The sequence below is a fragment of the Bombus flavifrons genome, chromosome 3, assembly GCF_040668555.2.
Source record: "Bombus flavifrons isolate JBK064 chromosome 3, iyBomFlav1_principal, whole genome shotgun sequence".
Lineage (NCBI taxonomy): Eukaryota > Metazoa > Arthropoda > Insecta > Hymenoptera > Apidae > Bombus > Bombus flavifrons.
In genome coordinates, this window is record NC_138444.1 from 17,063,696 (window position 1) to 17,084,830 (window position 21,135).

Here is a 21,135-nt window from a genome sequence, read left to right on the forward strand (position 1 = left end):
TCCTTGTCTAAATATATTTAATCAACTATTTCTTAGAAACGACTAAATTTCTCTTAATAATTTATTGTAAGTGACCGCAAAATTGTTGCTAAACCGTTAACCAATCCTTAGTTAGTTCGACGTGACGTCAGGAAATTCAGGCGCAGAATCACAATCCACCAGGCTCCCGATTACTTGCATGTTGTCGATTTTTCGCCTTTTATTACGCAAAACGTCTGGAAATTTAAATCTGATTTGGTAATGTATAAGAAGACAATTCCTTCATTCTTTCTGCAGATTTAATTTATTTTTATTTCTTTTTATTTTCTGTGCTTGTCACATATCATTTTGTAATACTTATATTTTTACAATGATGTTAAAATATGCCGAATAACAATTTAATATTATGGAATGATCTTAATGGTAGTGAAAAACGATATGTTACTTTTCTGTTAAGAAACAAAACGATATTGCTGTATTTGCATTTTAAAACATATTAAATTTTCAAATTAATAGTTATTTAAATATTTTAAACAGTGTATTTCATTATATGAATATTTTATATTTCAATGTTTCTTCTATTTTTTATATCAGATGATGTTTTATTTGAATTGTTTCAAATTATAGTGTAATACTTTTTCAGATTTCCAAAACATGATATACATCTAAGGAAAGCTTTTTCTAAATAAGAAAGTAATTTATATCTCTGTGATTTCTGTTTGTGTGTGTGTGCAAAAAATTTTATATGTCATTGAATTTGCAAATATTTATGTCTTTATATATCAAGTGAACATAAATTTTTTCAAAATGGCATCTACAGTATTAGTTAAATTATCAACTGTACCATTTCCTCAAGTAAGTATCAGTTATATTTTATTTAAAATATAAATATTCATCTAAATAATGCACATATTACTTTTAGGGAAAGAAATCACCATCAGAGAGAGATATAGTAACATTAACAGATAGGAATGAAGGATTGAATCAAAGTATAAGACATCAAACTATAAATATTGATAGAATAGCTCAACTGGAACAAAATATGAAATTTTTACAAGAACAACATCAAGCAACTTTGGTGGCTTTACACCAAGAAGTAGAATCATTACGTCAAAAGAATAGAGGTAAGCAGTAAATCATAACATTCTTTATCAATAATATGTTTGTTTCTCCATGAATAAATAAATTCCTAATACTTTGTAATTATGTGTAGATTTACAGTTTCAATTAGTATTCTCAAAAGGATCTACTTATGTACCTAGCAGTCCTTCTTCTCCTGAAGATAATGGAAGTGGGTTTGTAAAACCAAAGGTAAGCTTTACAGTCTTGATGTGTTTCATGTAGATGTATATGCGTATACGCTCATGTGTGATATCAGGAACTTTAATTAGAAATTTTCTTTTACAGGGTAGCCCAGTATGTGTGAATGTTACACCATTACAAGTGGAACTTTTGGAGAAAGATTTACAAGATACCAAAATATCTTTACAAGTACTTAGAACAGAAAATCAGTATTTTTCTGAAATTATTGAAGAGCAGAAAAAGTTAGTAGTTGCAATAATTATTGGAAGTACTTAATTATAAATTATAAAAATAATTTTGTTCATTGCAGAAAGTTGAGTTCAATAGAAGAACAAAAGATAAATAAGAAGTCAATGATAGATGTAGGAATTCAAGTAGGACTTCATTCCCCTCGAGCACATTTAATTGCATGCTTTGAAGGCACAGAAGCAGCGATAAAACGATTACGCAAACAAAATGAGGAACAGAGAGAACAGATTGCAACATTGAAAGCATCATCACCAAATATGAATGGTAATAAAGGAGCTCGATCCCGTGACAGTAATAATAGTCATCATAGTCGCGGGTCACCTACGAGCACTATACAAGAACAAACTCCTCATATATTTCCACCATTACAGAGCTACTGGCATCACAAGTCATTTAGGTAATGAGGACTTAAAATGTTTATTACTATTTCAACATATATATATTTTACAGTTTATTTATAGTACCATATTGCAGGAATGGAAGAAATCGACACAATAAATCGGACCATCAGACGGAGATGGATTCGACTATGTTACCACAACTTCAAAATGGCAATATAAAATTAGATACAATGATGTTTGAATCTCTATGTTATCGATCTCGTGGTCATCGTAATTATTATCGCGATGAGAGCAATCGAAAATATAGAGGAAACATTTCACAAAAAGATCGTAGAGATAGTGAACATCATCACCATCATCACCATCATCATCATCGACGAGATTACAAGGATAGGAGTTCTAAAAGTCATCAAAAAGAATTTCCAGATTCAGCAGAAGGATCTAGCGAAGCTGATAATTCTGCGGGTGGTAAATCATAAAACAAAAGTAGTCTGTTAATATACTAGTTATGTAGCAGACTTCCTATTCTCTACCTATATACGAACAATTACGAAAGACTCTAACAACGGTATATTTGTTAATAAAAGAACAATCTACGTTTTCTTATATCTGCTTTAATAAGATAGTATTAGTTATATGCATATAGCTTGAAGTAGGATAGTCGTAATATCAAATTAAAATTACGCAATCTTTAATGTAAAAATCTAGTCAAATTTTACTCATTATAGACTACTAATATAAAAACAAAATATTCGTGCTTAATGGATACAAAAGTATTAGCTTGTATGATTATTTCTGCTGTTACAAAATAAATAGAAAAATATATGACTGTACCATTTTTAATCAGAAAAGTGACAGTATATTTCTCTCCAACAGAAAATATGATCACAATGATGATTAGAAAGAATATGAAGATGAATAATAATAATAGTTACAATAATAGTAATAGTAATAATACAAATAACAATGAAAATGATACATTCGATATTTGTGCAATGCTATGTTCTCAAGCTTTGAATGATAAAACCTTACACTTAATGTACACGTATGATATTTCAGTATTGTGTATACATATAATTTTCTTTTCTAGTATTATTTATATAAAATTGAGACTTAACATATAATTGAATGATTCAGTGATTATTTTTTGTTACATTTTTTAAATAATTTGACATAACATTTAATAAAATGTAAGTGATGTAAACAAGAAAACTGTCCTGTAATGTTTATTTATTTAGTAAGATTGTAAAAAAATAATTAAATGTCAGTTTTTGTTTTATTTATTCTCTCCTTCACTTGAAACCTCTTTTTGTATTTTTCATTAAATTTTAATAAGAATAATTAATATCATTAAACATATAAAAGAAATATTTTAAAAGATACAAAGATATCTATATATATACTAAAGATGTAAAAATTAATCAGTTATTAGCTGTTGTCATAATAGAGAATTATTCTTTAAGACAACGGTACTTATAATTGCCGCGCAATAGCTCTTCGTATTAGAATCTACCAGGTATGGCAATTGTTATGGTTATGACTTGATATTGGATAGTTAACCAAGCCAATCGAGATGTAAATTGTATGGACGATAGTTACTGTTTAATTATGCAGGACTGTATAATTTAAAATAAAATCTAATAAGGGGTGTAATAACACATCTATATAAAGATTTATTTCTACAAACGTAATTATTATTAAATTTTGAACTTTTCTATATCAATTGAAATGATACGTTTAAAAAAAAATGTATTTAGTTATTCTCGTCAATAGTATCTTAACTATTGAAACAAATATTATACAAAATATTAAAATTTTTTTTATTTTTCATACTATATAACGTATAAAGATGAAAATGAATTAAATGTTGGTCGTAGCAGAAATGGTCGTCTCTGGAAGAACTCATTTCTGATCGTACCATAGTTATATAACTGTAATTATATTTATATGTATCATAAATCTATTTGAGAACCACTGAGAATTGAAAACGGTTGTGTTGTGCGTTGTGAGTTGTGCATTATATTTGAATTGGTAGAAAATCTTGAAATTACGCGCGAATGTTGGTTGGTTTAGATATAACCAAAAAAAAGAAAAATAATAATAATAAAATAAAATAAAATAAAGAATTAGATATACGTAGATTTGATGTCTTAGAATTTAAACAGTAGGTGTATCATTTTAATTTGTATCTCTCGATATTTATTAGTTGATTACAATGTTAAGACATCTGAGATGAACATCAATTAAAATTCTTATGCTAAATACTTAATAAATATATAGGAACTATATTATAACTACATTGTGTTTGTGTATCTCAGATTGGTATGAAAGTGTAAGATAACAAAATTTTAAAGAACAGAAGAAGAATTAATTAAAAACAATAAACTTTAAATATATACATATGTATATGTGAATAACTAATTGAAATTTTTAAATGACACACATGACTGAGGTAAGTATATTCTAAATATTGTAATGAAAATTACATTTTTTATAAATTTAAAATTTATATTGCTATAGGTGAACTTTGCCGATTTTCAAATGGAAGAAAGATACAAAAAATTAGAACGAACTTTAAAATTAGCTTCACTTAGACAGGAAAACAGAACTGAAGATGTATCATGGCCATTACTTACATCCCCTAGTATTTCAAGCATTAATGCAGATCCATTTGACTCTACTACTAATATTCCATCTTTACAAGTTTCCAAAATTGATAGTGAAGTTGTTTCTTCAAGCAATAATTTGAGGAATATACTGTTGAAAAAGAAAGGCATTAATAGTAATCACAAAATGATTGCTACATCTAGCGTTAAGAAGTTTCGAGAAGAAAATGACTGTTTAAAAGATCGTCTTATGATGCCACCACCCAACTTTAATAATCATTTTTGTATCAAAAAGAAATTAAACAGCTTAACATCTCCTAATGCAAAATCTTTACCACGAATTAGGAGTAATTCCTCTGATATTGACATCGAATCACCTAAGAAAAAAGGAAATCACAGATTTTCTAGTAACGATGGAAATTATATTGACAGCTTTGTTCCCTTACAAATTAGTTGTGATAATTTTGAAAATAAGAATGTTAGAATGTTTACAAAATGGAAAGTTATGTTAAATGAACAAAATGAGTTGGTTATTAAAGGAAAAATTGAGTGGTAAGATATGCAATATATACTGAGAGTTTTAATTTATTTGCTTTTTAATATTTATTTACTATCGATTTTATTATGTTAGTGGGAAGGTTGCTCAGAGTAAGCCTATTGTAAGAAGATTAACAAGTACTAAGATAGTATCCGTTTTTAAACATTTGTATCACTTGCAAGGAAATATTGTTGATGATGAGTATGGTAAATATCTTATAGTATTTATGTATGTGTGCACATGTTTATGTTTTGTATATATTGTATATTATTTCTTTATATTTAGAATTACCAGATTATGTTCGAGGTAAATTTTATAGTGGATTTCCTGATGATTGGGAAAATGTTTATCAAATTTGGAGAACATTTGTACAGCAAGGATATAGTGCAACTTTTCGTTGGCCTACTCCCATTACAGATAGTGATGATGATTTAAGAAGTGAAATAACAGATATCACATTTGTCAATTCAAAAAGCCCTAAGGATAAAAGATCAAATTTGACGCCTTTTGAAGAATTCTATGCATCTGAAGCATCAGTTAATCTTGACTGTACATATAATATTTTGCAAACAAAGGAAAAACAAAATTTCAATTCACATAGCTGTCAAAAAAGTGATTCATTCACACAAACATGTTTATCTGACACAATTAAGAACTCGCCTTACAGAGAAGTCAGCATTCAATCTTTAAAAAATCAATATGGTAATGATAAAGAAAATATAAATTTGAATTGCACTAAAACTACAGTGAACAGTTTGAAGGATAAATTGAATGTTATTGTAAACAACTTAACAAATAAAAATTGTGATGAAGAGTGTGTGGGTAAAATTATTGAAATATTTGATTGCTTAAATTATGTTGTATCATATGGGACAGTTAAATATAATGGATCTAATATTGAAAATTCAAAATTGAAAGGAGATAAACATATAGTGGAAGAACGATATAATGGGATAAATGATAAGTCTCAAAATTGGGTAGAATCTGAATCAATTTCATTGCAACATCCTGTAAATAGTAAAGTTGCAAATTATAACAATTCATCACAAAGAAAGAGAACTTTTGCGGAAATGAGTAAAAATAATGATATCAGTACTTCTGATAGTGAAAATGAAATTTATGTAGGGGTTCCAAGGATACCGATAAATCGAATAATACGACAGAAAGACATATTACTGAAGCCTTGTAAACGTAGAATACGAAAAAAAACAATGTATCAAAAACATGATGATATAGAAAAACAACATATTTCAAACGCACCATCAATTATGTCAGATAACAATAATGGAAGCTATATAAAAACAATAAGATCTGAAAAAGTAAATGTTACAAATTTTAATGATTCTAGTATCAGTATTATAGAAGACGAGAGGGCTCATTTAAAAGTAAAGGGATGTATAAGTTCAAATATTCAAAATAATGTTGATAAATATGTGAAATCTGATATCATGGAAAGAGAACAATGGGGAAAACCAAATGATTTTACGGAAATCGAAGATACACACGAAATCCAGAAACATTCTGTACAACAGAATTCAACAGTTATTAATAAACCTATCAACTATTTGCAATATTCTAATAAAAATACAACAGACAATGATCCTGAGTTTACTGTGGCTAAAAAATGCAATAATACAATGACGCAAACGAATTCTTACTTAGAGGAAAACAGACATAAGAACGATCAATATCAAAATCATTCATCCTGTCAACAATATGAAGAATTATTATTACATCCAAAAAATACTATGACTGAAATGACGAAGCCTGTTGTAATTAGCTCAGTTCCTATTGATATAAAAATTAGAAATACACAATTACATTTCTTACAAGATCCAAAGGTAAATGTAATTAAGGACGAAAATAAGGCCATTAAAGATTTAAATGAAAAAGTTAAAAATAGAAATTTGACAAAGAAAAAGTCTCCTATGAAATCTAATGTTATTTCAATAACGAACTCAAATTTATTATCTGATAGTACACAATATTCTGAAGAATGCAGTAACATTCAATCGAGTAATGTCGATCCTATTATTTTGAAAAAGTCATTACAGGATAATTTAAAAGTTTCTAGAGATAATAAATTTGTGAATAATTGTAAACCGAAATTATTATCTGCTTGGACACCGAACATTTTATCCAAATCAGGACTACATTTAATTTTTGAGGGAAAATTATTAAAGTAAGTAATTAAATTGTATAATGCGCATTATTAATTTGGTATAAAACATATCATTATATTTATGTAGCGAAGTTGGCCACATCATACATAGGAAGTTTAAAACGGATATAATATTTCGTCGAGTATCACAAAAATTGGTCGAGACAATTCATCATGAATTTTATCAATTAATTGGTGACTTAAATGATACGAAACATGGTTAGAACTTGAAATATAATATTTAATAACATTAAAATATTTATAATTATATTTTATATATTAACGATATTATTCTATTTCATGTAGTTGTACCTAAAGAGTTGGTGAACCAGTGTCGTTATGGTTGCCCCACCAATATAGAACAGTTTTGTGAAATATGGAAATCATTAGAAAATGGTAAGCTCGTGATAAATAATAATAGCAATTAACAATAAGTAATCAATGATATTGGAAGTATGTATCTATTTCAAATTCTAAATAGAGAAATTGTTTGTGTTTAAGCTGATATTACCGATTCGGTACACATTATAAATGTTGGTGTGAGTTCAAAAGGTAGAAGAATAATACCTCCATTAAGTTATTGGAGAGGTAAGAAATAAAGATTTATTTTTTCTTATCTATAAAATGATACATATCATACATGACATGATTATTTTTGAGCCTTTACCGTTTTCAGGAGAACGCGTTGTTCTAAAAGACAACAATCCAGTATATAATCCTGGTACTTCTCAAAACTCTCTAATAGTTTCTCCTCATAAGTCTTCTGCTAAAAGTAACGACATAAAAAGGAGGAAAAACAGAAGTGATAGCAGCAAAAAAAACCATTTAGACATATTGGCACAGGTAACAACTATAATTAATTAACGTAATCGTTATAATGTGCTGAGCTTTACAAGAAAGTGCTAAATTTATTATTGTAGAATGTACCTACAATTTCACCAGAGAAATTGGTTAAATCCACTAAAAATAATACAAAATTAGTCGGACACAACAGACCCACAAGGATTGTAACAAGAAGTAAGAGAAAAGCTTTGCAAGAAGTGTCAGAATCAAGTGTTTCCAGTGATGGTAAAAATATTTCCGCATATGAGGTAATATCACTTATTTACTTCTTTGTCTTTCTCTTTCTATAAGTTCCTCATCTTTTTCTTTACTTTAGTAGAATCAGAAAATGACATTTAATTCCGGAAATATAATAAGTAAAGATGATGTAGAATCCATAAATGCTGAAAATTTGGTAAGTGATTCTTTAATGACATTTATATTTATCAAGACATTTTATAAAATTACCAAGTATGTAATTACATTATTTTCATAGCATGAATCTCACATAAATCTTGTTACAACGAAACCGACAAAAATAAGATCAAACGCGAGAAAAGATATCGAACCGAATACGTCACTTAGCACCCTTCCTAAACAAATGTAAGGTACTTACAGTTATAATATCAATTTTGTGATCTTACATTTAATAGTATTGATACCGTATATTTATTCAGTCTTGGAAATCAGCCATCAGCTGGGAAATATCGTGATGTAGTATATACGTATTATCAAGATGTTGCAGGTAAAAACGACATATTATCAGATGATCAAGTCTCTCATGTATAAAGCAATACGACGTTGAAAAAATTTTATTTATATGCACGTTTTACAGTTTATGACTAATATAGTGTAAGTATTTTGTTACATTTTTAAATAAAAAAACAGATATATGTCTATTGTTCGTTTGCTGATATATGTTGTTTATTTTTGTTTCAATTGAAAGAGGATATTATATGTACTACTACTTACTAGAAAAATTAAGTAAACTTACAAGATAAAATTGAGTTTATTGTTTAATGGTGTAATTTAACAATTGTATAAAGTATGTAAGAAACATGCTGCATTTCTAAGTTAAAAACATAAGAACTGTACAATAATCCAGCATCAATAAAATTAAAATTCAAATAAAAATATATAACTTTTATATGAATTAATATATGCTAAATAAAAATACTTTTTACATTGCACTCAATATATATATATATATACATATATATGTATATATTTATACATATATATATATTTATATATATATTTTTTTTCTTTAAACAATCGAGTACGTAGTTTAATAATATAACATATATATACATATACAATATATATATATATATATATATATATATACATATATTATATGTATCGTGTGTATGCACGCACACGCACACACATATGCGATACATATATATATGTTTTATTGTTTATTTAAGTATATGAACGTAAAAGAAAATGCTGTTAAAGCTAATAACTGGGCTCGGTAAATGGTTTTATACAGTACTTTTAATGCTCAACGTTAAGAGCATTTTGAATGAGATATAGGTCGCGATTCTTTTACAACTTCTATCAATATCTTTCTTTTTATATCACATGATATGATATAATCGGAAAGTATGATATATTATGTATAAGCGAACCTGTTAACTTTCGTCATATAAAGGAGTACCATCTCCACTAAGAGACATACTTCGAGGACTTGAATTAGTGTGTGGTGTACCACGAGGAGATTTATAAGAAGGTGTCCGATTCGAAGTTCTATTTCGCGGCGTTGTTCTTCCAACCGATTCTTCGTAATTTCGTGGAGTTCTCCTAGATTCTTCATATCTTGGAGTAGAGGCACTAAAAAAAGGCGGGGAGGGAAAGAATGTGAATAAAAGAAAGAAATGCATAAAAAAATTATATAGGTCAAAAGAAATGCAAAAAGAAGACAAATACTTACGACACACGTGGTCCACTTTTTAGTCGTGCCCATGCTTCCGCTGCTTTTTTCCAATCCATAGGATCGCCTGGTGTTGACATTGGAGGCGTAGGTCTATGCGATGGTGTTGATCTGTGATGTCCTGTAGAAGTTATCCCTGAAGGTGGAGGTGGATGAATGAAAGGACCTTGCTGATGATTGGGTGTTTGTTGCCCATATCTTGGAGTTGGTTGACCATGATGATGTGGAGTATGATGTGGCGTTTGATATGGTGTCATAAAAGGTGTTTGTCCCGAAGGTGTGTACGGAGTATTAGGATAAGTATGAACTCCACCATAACCAGCGGCGTTCGCAGTTCCTGGTGTGTGTGGTGGATAATGATGAGGAGTCTGATTCGCCACTTGCGATAAAGAATGTAACATATGATGCGGAAGATTCTGTGCCACTCTTTGTATGGCTTCTTGATTCATTCCTATAATATTACAATATTAATATTACAATGTTGATGTCAAACAATTTTGAAAAATTGATGAAAGTTGAAATACGTACCACTCACTGCTCCTGGCGTTGTATGATAAGGTGTTCTAGATGTCATTGCTCCACGTGGAGTACTAGGAGTAGATTGTCCAGGTACTGGATCACGAAAGTGTTCTTTGAACCATCGGAACAAGTCGCTCACTCTACCAAACATTTGCCCTCTGAATCTAAATCCTTCTGGTGATACTGTTACATATTCGTGACGACATCGAGTTCGTGGAAGATAAGATAGCAAAAACTTTCCAGGATAATTCTGAAACAATGCAAAAACGTACACGAAATGTTCGAACCTTATTGCACGTCCGAACATATTTGAAAGCGAATCTTACTAACCTTTGCAGCTGATATTATATACGGAATTCCTCCAGGATTTTCCTTCTTTTGTTCTTTTAATATCTCTTCCGCTTTATCCTTAATGCCTTCTACAGCTGGTTTATAATATTTAAAGTCCAATAATTCCGAAGCATATGCAGCCATAGGATTAACATGTCTCGCAATAATTTCATCCAAATCCTCGAATTCTTCGTTTCCAATCCACAAGCTTTGACCGAGAGAAAAGGCATTTTCTTTTCCCTCCTCTCTAACATCGATATGCTGATAAATCTCATCAGTGACTTTCCATGTGACAGTTAAATGATCAGCACCTTTACTGCTCGGTCTAACTATTGCTTCCCCTTGCTTCATAGTCTGCATTAACTTTTCAGCTTCTGCAAAACTGATGTTGTGAAAAGAAGGATGCACGATTACGCGTTTCACATATGTCTGCCGTTGCTTCGCTTTCTTGGCATCTTCTTCGACTTTCGCATCTCTTTGTTCTGCTTCTGTGTCATAAAACGGATCTCTTTGTGGTCTAAAAATAAGATTAAAATAATTAGAGAAAATAACATTTTAAAACAGACGCACGCACATATACACACGCACGTGCGTTCGCGCATACGGACACATTTACGTACCTCCATTCGTGATTTTTATCCGTGAGGTCGCTACTTTTACTTGTACATTCGACGCTGAATCGCTCCACTTCAATCTTTATTATCCGACAATGTATTATTTGTCCTATGTTTACTCTCTCTTCAGGATTCGCAACGTGTCTGTCAGATAAATTTTTTATATGAATATAACCAGATATTCCATTATCTAATCTTAATCTCACGCCAGTAGCTTTGCCTGGGCAAGCTCCGGCGTCAAAATGATTCCATACTTCGGATAATTCCGGAAAATCATTTTTCAAACAGAATGGACATTGCCACAATCCAGTTTCGTCGTTTCTTACGGGATTGGCTTGATCCAACTGATCACCTTGCGGTTTTCTGTGGCTTATCCCTATTACTGTGGCCAAAACTAATTTCCCTACGTAAAATGTTTCCGGGGTTTCCTTCGTTAGAATATCGAACAACCTTTCCGCGCTCAGTGACTGATATGGTACACGTAAATCTTTATATCTGCAATTTAATTCTGCTCTGATATCGTATAAAGTGACACATTTATTGCCGAAACCTTGTCTTTCAAGTTCTTCCGCGAACGCGTCCAAATCAAGATCTTTTAGTCTTTCAGGAGATTCGAGAATCTCTTCCAGTGCTCCAGCTGGATTAGCATCTTCGTCGTCGTATTCTAAAGCGTCGACTGCCATTTTTCTCGCCCATTCATACGTTTCGGGATGTACCCGAGACCCATCAAGGACTTCGACATATGCTTCGGTACTGTCTCCTAAACTGTTTGTATCTATCTTGATAAAACCCGCACAGTTAATAAAAACCTTAGGTCCCATATGACAAGATGTTACAAGCTGAGTTCTATTTTCCAACCTTTGATTGGTTTGTTTCAACATTTTGATCAATGCCTGTCCTTTTCTCGGCCCCAAACCACACACAAATTGAACTAAATTCCCGCAATAAGCTTGTTGTACCGCCTTATTCACATCAACACCAACTTCGTTTACACGATTCACGAATTCTAAATATAAATTATCCAAAAGTTCGTCTTTCGGCAATTGATCTTGCAAGTTGTGATACTTTAAACATAAAATTTCTTCGTCAGCGGTGCATAATTGAGAAAATTCCACCAAGGGATCTTGCATTCTTCTGCCCAATGAGATAGCCTGTCGCAATAATTCCGGATAATCCCGAAATTCGGATACACCTTTATTACTGTTCGAGTAAATTTTAGCCAATTCATTGTCACAAATTTCTATCTTAATGTTTGGGAATTGTTCTTCTTCTACTAGGTTCGCGATACATTCTTTAATATCAGCCGCGATCATCATTGCCTCTCTCGATTCACCACCTATAACCACAACATGCGGCTTTTTTGTTGCTATAAAATTTCGAATTGCTAACAAGTCGGCTTCTTTCATGGCTTTCTCGTCCTCTCGGTAACTATTCTTTCGTTTCATTATGTGTGGCAATCTCAAATAATCTGTACATTCCCCATCCGGTGCGATTAGACAAGTGAATGCAGCTTGAGAGTATTCTGGGACATAAGCTAAACCCATTACCCGAAGTCCTTTACTGGTATCCCACTCTTCATCTTCTTCCTCTGGAAATTCACAGGCATAAGGAGCAACTTTAATCCAATTGTACATTTTACGACCACATGCTCTCATTACGCATTCTTTAGCTTCTGCAATAAGATTTGCTTTTAGCTCTTTCTTTAGACTCGGTAAAACAATTCGTGTAAGTGCCATTTCAACACTCCCAACTCTCAATGCGTTCCAATCCTGGACATTTTTACTAAACTCGTCTCGATAATAAAGTTGTTTCATTTCGTCAACGTAGTTGTTACTAGTATTCCCTTCGATGGTATCACTCAATGTTATCGTAATTAACTTGTCTTCTTCGGCTATAATCAAATTTAGGAACTGATCTCCAACCAGATCTCGCACTGGTTTATCCTTCAAATATTTCATCCCATAAACTGGATGGTTTTCATCGATCTCTTTGATTCCTTTTTTCGTAGGTTTTACAGATATCTTTGCTCTTTCCATGTACATTTCTCGGACACACTTCCTTACCAAAGGTTCACGCGCTAATTGAATAGCTACCATTAATTGAGCAGCTTTTAGTACTTCTTCCGAAGTACTAAGTATTTGACTACAGTATTCATTAGCAATGGTTAAAGGTTCCGTTGGCTCCTGATCTACTTCGTGTCGCTGATAATTGTCTCGTAAATTTTCGGCAAAATGTTCGGGAGTGAGACCGAACTTTTTTGCGAGGTTATCGAGGCCGGCCCGCCTGCAAATAGAATATGGACCAGTCCGAACAGCCTGTTTTAATGTTTCATCTGTTTCCTCTTCTTCCTCTACGCCCGCCTCCTCTTCCGGCAGAGGATCTTCTCCGTTTTCCTCGGCATCCGCAATTTGTTGTTTTCGTTTTTGAATCTTTGCCTCTTTCCGTGCTTCTTTCTCCTTCTGACGAGCAGCTTCCTGCATTGCTGGTATCTCATGACTATAATATAACATGAAGTGGTGATAAACGTCATTTAGTTCCTCGCTAGTTTGCACATTTTTCAATCGTTCTATGTCGTCATCTTTAATCAATCGTACGTTATCTGGTAATGGAGCATCAGGATTTTTCATAATCTCATCTAACTGATAATTTCGCATTTTATCAAATAATTTTAATAAATTTTCCTTTCTCTGACGAAGTTGACACCACTTGGCATCAAATTTGTACACTTTCCACAGATCGTTAATGTTTAGTTCCGGTAGGACATATTCCTTTCTATAAAACGATATGAAAGGTACTTCAAATTGTTGATTTCGCATAAAGTCTAAAGCTTTTTTAATTTTACCGATCGTTTGAGGCCCTTTCCGAGCTCTTTCTTTAGCCTCAGCGTTTAAGTGTGCATCTTGAATTGAAATAGTTGGTCGACAGAACGCCTGTTTATAGATCCACTCCGCCTCTAAGTCTAGTTCATCAGAACCCTCTGCAACTGGCGTAACAGGAACAGTACGAAGTTGCATTCTTTCCGGTATATCTGTGTTCCGTATTTCATTATCCATATCGGTAAAATGACCACGTTTAAGTTCGCTTGGTTCGTAAATTTCGAAAATACTTTTTCTCGTTGTTTTCTTTTTCAACTGCTTTTTCGGCCTTCGCGGTCTCTCGGCGTCTTCATCGTCCATGTATTCATCTTCTTCTTCCTCTTCTTCCTCTTCTTCCTCCTCATAGTCCTCCTCACCGTATTTACCAAATTCATCATAATCAAAATCAACACCAAAAATGTCTTGTGCTTCTTGCAAAGCTGCATCAGAAAAAATTGGCTTTTTCTTTTTGCGTTTCTCGGCAATTGGTCTACCGTCATCGTCAACAATAAAATCATCAGCGTCAGTGTATTCTCCTTCACTTCCTTCCTCGTCAAATGTGTCGACTTCAGGTCTGTGACTACGTTCGCTCCGCCTTTCATCTTCCTAACACATAATAAAAATGGGGAGTGAAACAAAAAAGAATAAATACAGATTAAATGAAACAATTTTTCTTCAAAGGTATTTTTATGTCCATTCTTACATACCATAGCAATCTCCCTTTCCTGATGTAAAGATAGAAATAAGCGCAAAAATATTGGGTATGTAATAGAAAGAAGTACAAATTTAGGACTAGGATATTTTAATAGTAATATAACTTACATCACCAGAACCTTCGAAAAGTTCGTTTGCAATAGCATCTCTATCATCGTCTGCCTCCTTTTCCTGTTCCTCCTCTGATTCCTCATCTTGTATCCTTCGGAGGCGTTTGAAACGTTTCTAAAATAAAGAAGTATATCACTTCATTTGTACTTCATATATAAGTTTACATACTTTAAATAAATGCATCAAATTGCACGTACTCTTTCAACTTTGACTCCTAAATTTTCTTCTATCAAATCATAATCTTCATCTTCTAAACGATCGTCAAAGTCCTCATCATCACTTTTTTTACGTTTTTGAGATACTCCAGAAGCATCACTATCGTCTCCCTCGCTTTCTTCTATAGGGTTGTCGTCAATAAGATCTTTAAGTTCCTCCCGTAAACGATCCTCATCATCTGTAAATAAATGATAAGCATATCATGGTCATTCACTAATTATAGAATAAAATAAATAAAATACTACTGTATTTAGATACATAAAAAGTAAAAAAAAAAATTATGATGTATGAACCTTGGAATGTATTATTCTATCCTCACCTTCCTCTTCCTCTTCATCACTTTCTTCCATAGCTTTTATTTTCTTCAGTTTCTTTTTCTCATTATCGTCTAATTCCTTCTCCTCCTAAATTTTAATAAAAGATCGATTAGTGACAGAAGTTTCAAACGATTAAAGAATATACATATAGATATACATATGATATCATTATAACAGCATTATATTAATAATGATATTAAACTCAACGATATAAATACCTCACTTTCTTCTGCTTCTGAATGTAAAAAATCAGCCATTTTGTGAAACAAAGCTTGGCGTCTTAATTAACGAGAGTCTTTGTTCGTCTTCACCGACGTGGAACAGCACAACGTTTACGGATGAGACAAGAACAAGAACTGAATGTTGAACATTAGATCCAACTAGGTGCAAGGACAGTGAGGAAATGAGAATGCTCACACCCACTGTTCTACTTGTTCTGCAGTACAGGTGCTGCACCCACGCGGCTAAGTGCTGAAGTTGTTCTATGTCATTATATATAAGGATCTATTTAGTTCCACCACAAACAAGCTATACTGACTGCAGTTCTACGCTACAAGATTATTATAATAATATATATTATAATATATATTATTATATTATACAAGATTATTATTATACGGGAACTAATTGGTGTTATCGGCACACCAACCAATCTCGAACGATCACAACATTTGATCAATCACGGGGAATAAAAAATGATGAATGAAACTTTTACCAACATATTTATTACATTTTCCTGATAAAAACGAGACCTAACATTACTTAATTTGAAGTATATTTGCTTACTTAATAAATAATAATTGTGTGGCGGCATCATCACGTCGGAGTCACCAATTTGAGGTGTATGTGTTGTCCGTGATACTTGTAGATGCTGGCTGTAGATGTCGCTGCTGGGGTACTGCTATTTTTCTTCTAATTTAGATGCGTGGAAGAAATATAGATAGGACCACGGGCGCCGGGATTCGAAACCCGGATCCCGAACGTTCGTAACCTAAGGCGCTAACCACTGCGCTACCGTCGTCCGGTTGTATTTAGCGTCGAGTGGCGGTATTTGTTGTTGGGTGCCGCCACAATTGAATACATATCAAATATAAAATATGATAAACTAATAAAAAAATATAAAAGATAAATAAATAATATAGAGCCAACTAAGTTTAATTATCGTTATTATCTATCTTGGGTAGGAAAGTAGAACCATACAATGAAATAGGCTCTTATAGCATGAAACCACAGTGAGTATACCTAGTTTGTAGCATGGAACAAAATAGATTCTTATATATGCTAACGTTGAACACCTTTAACACTTAGCCGCTGAGGGCAGCATTAGTCTGAAAACAACCGGAATTATAAATGTGAGCATTCTCATTTACTTGACAGAAATCTTTTAGTTTTGGCATTTCTACATGAAAAACTCTAGTGAAAGAAAACCATTGACTTACTTGATAAAATTTTTATATTTTCGTTGATTCTCAATTTATAAATATCTTTCCAGTAAATATCTTTCCATTTGTTCCTGCTTATTTCATTAGTATCACGATTATTTTTTATAACTTTCGTTTCATATCATTAAAAAAATAATATAGCATGTCATACTATGTTATTACATAGTTCATATTCACGTGATACTTCGCAATTTGAAACAGTTTCGGTTAAACTTCTTGTCAATAAGTGATTCAATTGTAAGAATTAGATATTTATTTATATTCTGTATTACTCTAACATTTACATATACAATTTAATACAAATGTTGTACTTTTAACAATTAGGTAGAATTAATAAAGTTTACAGAAATTCAAATGGAGGAAAGCTTGAATCAGTGGCAAGATTCGCCCGGTGTTACAAAGAAAACGAGATCTTATGTTATTTCCGATAGCGACGAAGACAGTGAGAATACCGAGAAAGAACAGATTTTTGTAATTGAAAGTAGTGAAGCTAGCGTAAATTCATTAGCGGAAGAGTAAGTAGTACATTTTACTTAATGTAATATTCCGAAATTTAATATCTAATTATGTTCTTTATATTTTAGAGATTCTTCATCCGAAGAATTATCGTCAACAGAGGAAGGAATTAAACGTAGAATTAAAAAGCATATCCTTCATTATTCTGACAGTGAAGATATCAGTGATCATAATGAAAATGATTCTGTATCAATCACTAGTAGCGAAGAACATAATACTGATGACAGTACATCAAATGGTATCAAATTTGATTATTTTCATTAGTAAATATAATAGCTTTGAATTTGATATGATTAGTTATGTTTACTAGACGAGATTGAAAAAATGATGAAGAATAATGACAAAATATTAATGGAAGAAGGGTTGAAAGATGTTCCAAGGAAAATCCAAGATAATTTAGAAACTAATGCTTCTAATATATCTGAAAATATATTCAGCAATAATAATTTGATGAAAAAACATATTTCTAAAAAAAGAGAAAAATGTGAAGAATCATATTTTTCACCTGGTTCGGGTATAAATATTTTCAACATTTCTTACTTCAAAACTATATATATATATATATGTCGGAGATGGAAGGACAGCGGAATTTCCCATCTGGAATGCTGGGAAAAACCTCAATACCCTAATCCAGACTTTTTTTATGTATATATCATAAATTTATTATATTTATGTTAAATTGTTTTACAGAATCACATACAGATGAAGAAAGTAGTTCACATCTTGGAACTGCAATATCTTTGGCAAAACAAGAAATAGGTGTTAATAATATAGATCCAGTGATAGCACAGAAAAGAGCTCTGCTTGTTTGTAAAATGGAACAGTTACAAAATGAATTAAGTAAGACAAAGGTAAATTCCAATAGTTAATAGATAGTAATGGTTAAAAGCGAAATATACATTGTAAATGCTATATATATTTCCAGTTATTGCTTACTGCCGGTAATATCGATTTATTGCCAGATAAAGGAAAAAGATTACATGAAAGTATTGTAATGCAAGAAAGAGAAATAGAAACAATTGCAGCTGAATTAGAAAGAACACCTTTGACACAAATTATTAAATCTGAATCACACTCTGTAAAGCAAGAAATGTCACTTGTCGAAGGAGAAAAGAAGGAGAAAGAGCCATATTCTGAAAAATTTAATTCGTATTATGATTCATGTAGTATACCATCAAAATTAAAGTCATCCGCAGAAACTGGAGAACTTGGGAAACAAGCTCAAGCAACGTTAGACAGAGAACGATCCTTGACGGTTGATAGGTTGCAAGATTTACATGGATCTCTTGTAGCTAGACCGACCGAGGAAGACAAAGCGGAAGATCCACAAGGTCTAAAAGTAAAATTAATGCCTCATCAACAGCACGCGTTGGCATGGTTAATGTGGAGAGAGCAACAGAGGCCTCCTGGCGGTGTCCTCGCTGATGATATGGGTTTAGGTAAAACTTTAACAATGATATCTCTGATTATAGCCAGTATTGCTAAAGGAAAATCGGAAGAATCAAATTCCGAGGAATGGGTGCATTGTGATCCATCAATGGTACAGCGTTGTAAAGGGGGTACACTCGTAGTTTGTCCCGCTTCCTTGTTATCACAATGGGAAAATGAAATAGATCGTAGATGTAAACGTGGTATGCTCTCTGTTAAAGTTTATCATGGTACAAATCGGGAAAATGTACCAAAAAGATTAGCAAAAAACGATGTTGTTATTACAACGTATAATATCTTGCTCCGTGAATTTAAGAGTAACTCTATGGCCTATAAAATTCATTGGGAACGCATTATATTGGACGAAGCGCATGTAATCCGGAATCATAAAAGTCAAGCTTCTCAGTCAGTGTGCGGTTTAGTAGCGAATAAACGATGGGCTCTTACTGGTACACCCATCCAAAACAAGGAAATGGATTTATACCCTATTTTAAAATTTCTCAAGTGTACTCCTTTCGACGACCTACGAGTATGGAAACGTTGGGTAGATAATAAGTCAACCGCTGGTCGTCAACGATTGGCAACTGTGATGAAAACGTTAATGTTACGTAGAACAAAACAAGAACTTCAAGCAAATGGTATGTTAGAAAGTCTTCCAGAAAAATTTGTAGAGGAGATACTTATAAAGCTAGATCCAGAGGAACAGTTGGTATATGAAAAAGTGTTAATATATTCTCGTACATTATTTGCTCAATTTTTGGCTCAAAGAGCTGATAAGGATCATATGGTTGATTTAGCTGCTGGAAAATATGATAAACCAACGTTTCTTTCGAATCCAAGTGAGTACTTGTATACATTATATTTTGTTAGTAATGCATCAAAATAATTGTTTGTTTTTTCTACTGATTATCAGATAAAAATACTCAGTTTACGAAGGCGCAAAACAAGTTATTATCATTACATGCTGATGTCAAAACGCATGAAATTTTGGTTCTTTTACTAAGATTACGTCAAATTTGTGTTCACCCGTCACTTATTCATTCGATGCTAGATGAAGAAGATATAGAAGATAGCGATATAAAGGAAAAGGAAAGTGTCAATTCAGATTTATTATCACAAATGAATAATATAACACTAGAAGAATCAGAAAATAACGAGGAGGAGACAAACGAAAAAGAGATTGGCATTGATCGCAGAGTAGCTAGTAATTTACTCACGTCTAAAAATCCTGTGTTTAAGTGCGATCGCGTGAGCTCGAAAGTGAGTTATCTTGCTTATTCTCAAGTATGAAATATCACGCATTTGTATTTGTTGTTTGGCATCAGTTGGCTGATTCGAATTTATTTATACTTGCATCTTGAACGCAGATAAGGAAGGTGCTTGATACAGTTACAGAAATTTTACAAAAAAATGATAAAATAATTATCGTTTCTCAATGGACGAGTACGTTGAATATTATTGCATCTTGTTTGTCCTCGATAAAAGGCGCTAGTTTTAATATGTTCACAGGCAATGTGCCGATTAAGGAAAGACAGGTAGTTTTTTAATGAAGTGATAATTTTCGATCATATCAAGTAATGCTGTTTGAAACGTATGAGGTATTTTTACAGGGCATAATGGATTCGTTTAACGCTCCGAACGGTGACCCGAAAATATTATTGCTTTCGCTTACCGCTGGAGGGGTTGGATTAAATTTGGTAGGTGGAAATCATTTGCTGTTAATAGATATTCATTGGAATCCGCAATTAGAAGTGCAAGCTCAAGATAGGATCTATCGTTTCGGACAGAAAAAAGATGTCTTCATATACAAGTTAGTAATAGTCTTTGCTGTAACATTTGCAAAAGTTCACGGGAAGAGACCGTTATTTAATGTTGTATTATATTTCTTAGATTTATCTGTCGGGATACCATAGAAGAGCGTATAAAGAATTTGCAAGAAAGGAAAATTGAAATAGCTCAGAATGTTCTCAGCGGCGACAAGAACTCAGCTGTCTCGAAACTTACGCTTAACGATCTCAAATCTCTCTTTGGCCTTTAAAATATAAACTTTTTATATAATTTTATTTTTTATATTATAATAGACTCGATTATAATATAAAGAACGCTCGTTTTTAGATATCTTTACCTTTCTCTTATCTT

The 21,135-nt window shown here is 32.1% G+C and overlaps 4 protein-coding genes across 6 annotated transcripts; 3 read left to right on the forward strand and 1 right to left on the reverse strand.

Moving 5' to 3' along the window:
- The first annotated feature begins 111 nt into the window (after nucleotides 1-111).
- Nucleotides 112-3,997, forward strand: LOC138177851 (uncharacterized). Its single transcript, XM_069109087.1, has 7 exons — nucleotides 112-237; nucleotides 623-834; nucleotides 902-1,103; nucleotides 1,193-1,290; nucleotides 1,387-1,523; nucleotides 1,592-1,927; nucleotides 2,005-3,997. Exons 2-7 carry the CDS (start codon nucleotides 787-789, stop codon nucleotides 2,348-2,350), a joined length of 1,167 nt encoding a protein of 388 aa, XP_068965188.1. The 5' UTR covers nucleotides 112-237; nucleotides 623-786; the 3' UTR covers nucleotides 2,351-3,997.
- A 144-nt stretch (nucleotides 3,998-4,141) lies between these two features.
- On the forward strand, nucleotides 4,142-9,168 carry LOC138177834 (metacaspase-2). 2 transcript variants are annotated; one of them, XM_069109052.1, is made up of 12 exons: nucleotides 4,142-4,323; nucleotides 4,392-5,029; nucleotides 5,109-5,221; nucleotides 5,301-7,197; nucleotides 7,265-7,395; nucleotides 7,483-7,572; nucleotides 7,678-7,764; nucleotides 7,853-8,019; nucleotides 8,097-8,267; nucleotides 8,339-8,413; nucleotides 8,495-8,606; nucleotides 8,676-9,168. In XM_069109052.1, exons 1-11 carry the CDS (start codon nucleotides 4,306-4,308, stop codon nucleotides 8,603-8,605), a joined length of 3,498 nt encoding a protein of 1,165 aa, XP_068965153.1. In that variant the 5' UTR covers nucleotides 4,142-4,305; the 3' UTR covers nucleotide 8,606; nucleotides 8,676-9,168. The 2 variants fall into 2 exon arrangements, with proteins under 2 accessions (XP_068965153.1, XP_068965152.1); XM_069109051.1 differs by having other exon boundaries at nucleotides 8,495-8,601.
- A 72-nt stretch (nucleotides 9,169-9,240) lies between these two features.
- LOC138177832 (transcription elongation factor SPT6) lies at nucleotides 9,241-16,092 on the reverse strand. Of its 2 annotated transcripts, XM_069109045.1 has the most exons (10): nucleotides 15,829-16,092; nucleotides 15,613-15,697; nucleotides 15,275-15,471; nucleotides 15,075-15,191; nucleotides 14,960-14,977; nucleotides 11,404-14,858; nucleotides 10,784-11,300; nucleotides 10,463-10,703; nucleotides 9,935-10,385; nucleotides 9,241-9,834 (listed from the first exon to the last, which is right to left on the reverse strand). In XM_069109045.1, the coding sequence occupies exons 1-10, from the start codon at nucleotides 15,865-15,867 to the stop codon at nucleotides 9,636-9,638; spliced, it is 5,319 nt and encodes a 1,772-aa protein (XP_068965146.1). In that variant the 5' UTR covers nucleotides 15,868-16,092; the 3' UTR covers nucleotides 9,241-9,635. The 2 variants fall into 2 exon arrangements, with proteins under 2 accessions (XP_068965146.1, XP_068965147.1); XM_069109046.1 differs by lacking the exon at nucleotides 14,960-14,977 and having other exon boundaries at nucleotides 15,829-16,088.
- A 1,073-nt stretch (nucleotides 16,093-17,165) lies between these two features.
- On the forward strand, nucleotides 17,166-21,098 carry lds (transcription termination factor lodestar). The gene is made up of 10 exons (XM_069109061.1): nucleotides 17,166-17,289; nucleotides 17,377-17,567; nucleotides 17,637-17,806; nucleotides 17,879-18,082; nucleotides 18,259-18,419; nucleotides 18,494-19,835; nucleotides 19,910-20,256; nucleotides 20,364-20,531; nucleotides 20,607-20,806; nucleotides 20,887-21,098. The coding sequence occupies exons 2-10, from the start codon at nucleotides 17,407-17,409 to the stop codon at nucleotides 21,032-21,034; spliced, it is 2,901 nt and encodes a 966-aa protein (XP_068965162.1). The 5' UTR covers nucleotides 17,166-17,289; nucleotides 17,377-17,406; the 3' UTR covers nucleotides 21,035-21,098.
- The last annotated feature ends 37 nt before the right edge of the window (nucleotides 21,099-21,135 follow it).

Bases quoted from the DNA above. Each gene is read 5' to 3' on its own strand.
- lds (XM_069109061.1), top strand. From the start codon at position 17,407: ATGGAGGAAAGCTTGAATCAGTGGCAAGATTCGCCCGGTGTTACAAAG. The intron at 18,420-18,493 runs GTAAATTCCAAT...ATATATTTCCAG, and splicing joins ATGAATTAAGTAAGACAAAG to TTATTGCTTACTGCCGGTAA. The intron at 20,807-20,886 runs GTTAGTAATAGT...TATATTTCTTAG, and splicing joins AAAGATGTCTTCATATACAA to ATTTATCTGTCGGGATACCA.
- LOC138177832 (XM_069109045.1), bottom strand. From the start codon at position 15,867: ATGGCTGATTTTTTACATTCAGAAGCAGAAGAAAGTGAG. The intron at 15,192-15,274 runs GTACGTGCAATT...TCTTTATTTTAG, and splicing joins TAGGAGTCAAAGTTGAAAGA to AAACGTTTCAAACGCCTCCG. The intron at 10,704-10,783 runs GTTAGTAAGATT...GCATTGTTTCAG, and splicing joins ATATAATATCAGCTGCAAAG to AATTATCCTGGAAAGTTTTT.
- LOC138177834 (XM_069109051.1), top strand. The intron at 5,222-5,300 runs GTAAATATCTTA...CTTTATATTTAG, and splicing joins TATTGTTGATGATGAGTATG to AATTACCAGATTATGTTCGA. The intron at 8,020-8,096 runs GTAACAACTATA...TTATTATTGTAG, and splicing joins ATTTAGACATATTGGCACAG to AATGTACCTACAATTTCACC.
- LOC138177851 (XM_069109087.1), top strand. From the start codon at position 787: ATGGCATCTACAGTATTAGTTAAATTATCAACTGTACCATTTCCTCAA. The intron at 1,104-1,192 runs GTAAGCAGTAAA...AATTATGTGTAG, and splicing joins ATTACGTCAAAAGAATAGAG to ATTTACAGTTTCAATTAGTA. The intron at 1,291-1,386 runs GTAAGCTTTACA...TTTCTTTTACAG, and splicing joins GTGGGTTTGTAAAACCAAAG to GGTAGCCCAGTATGTGTGAA.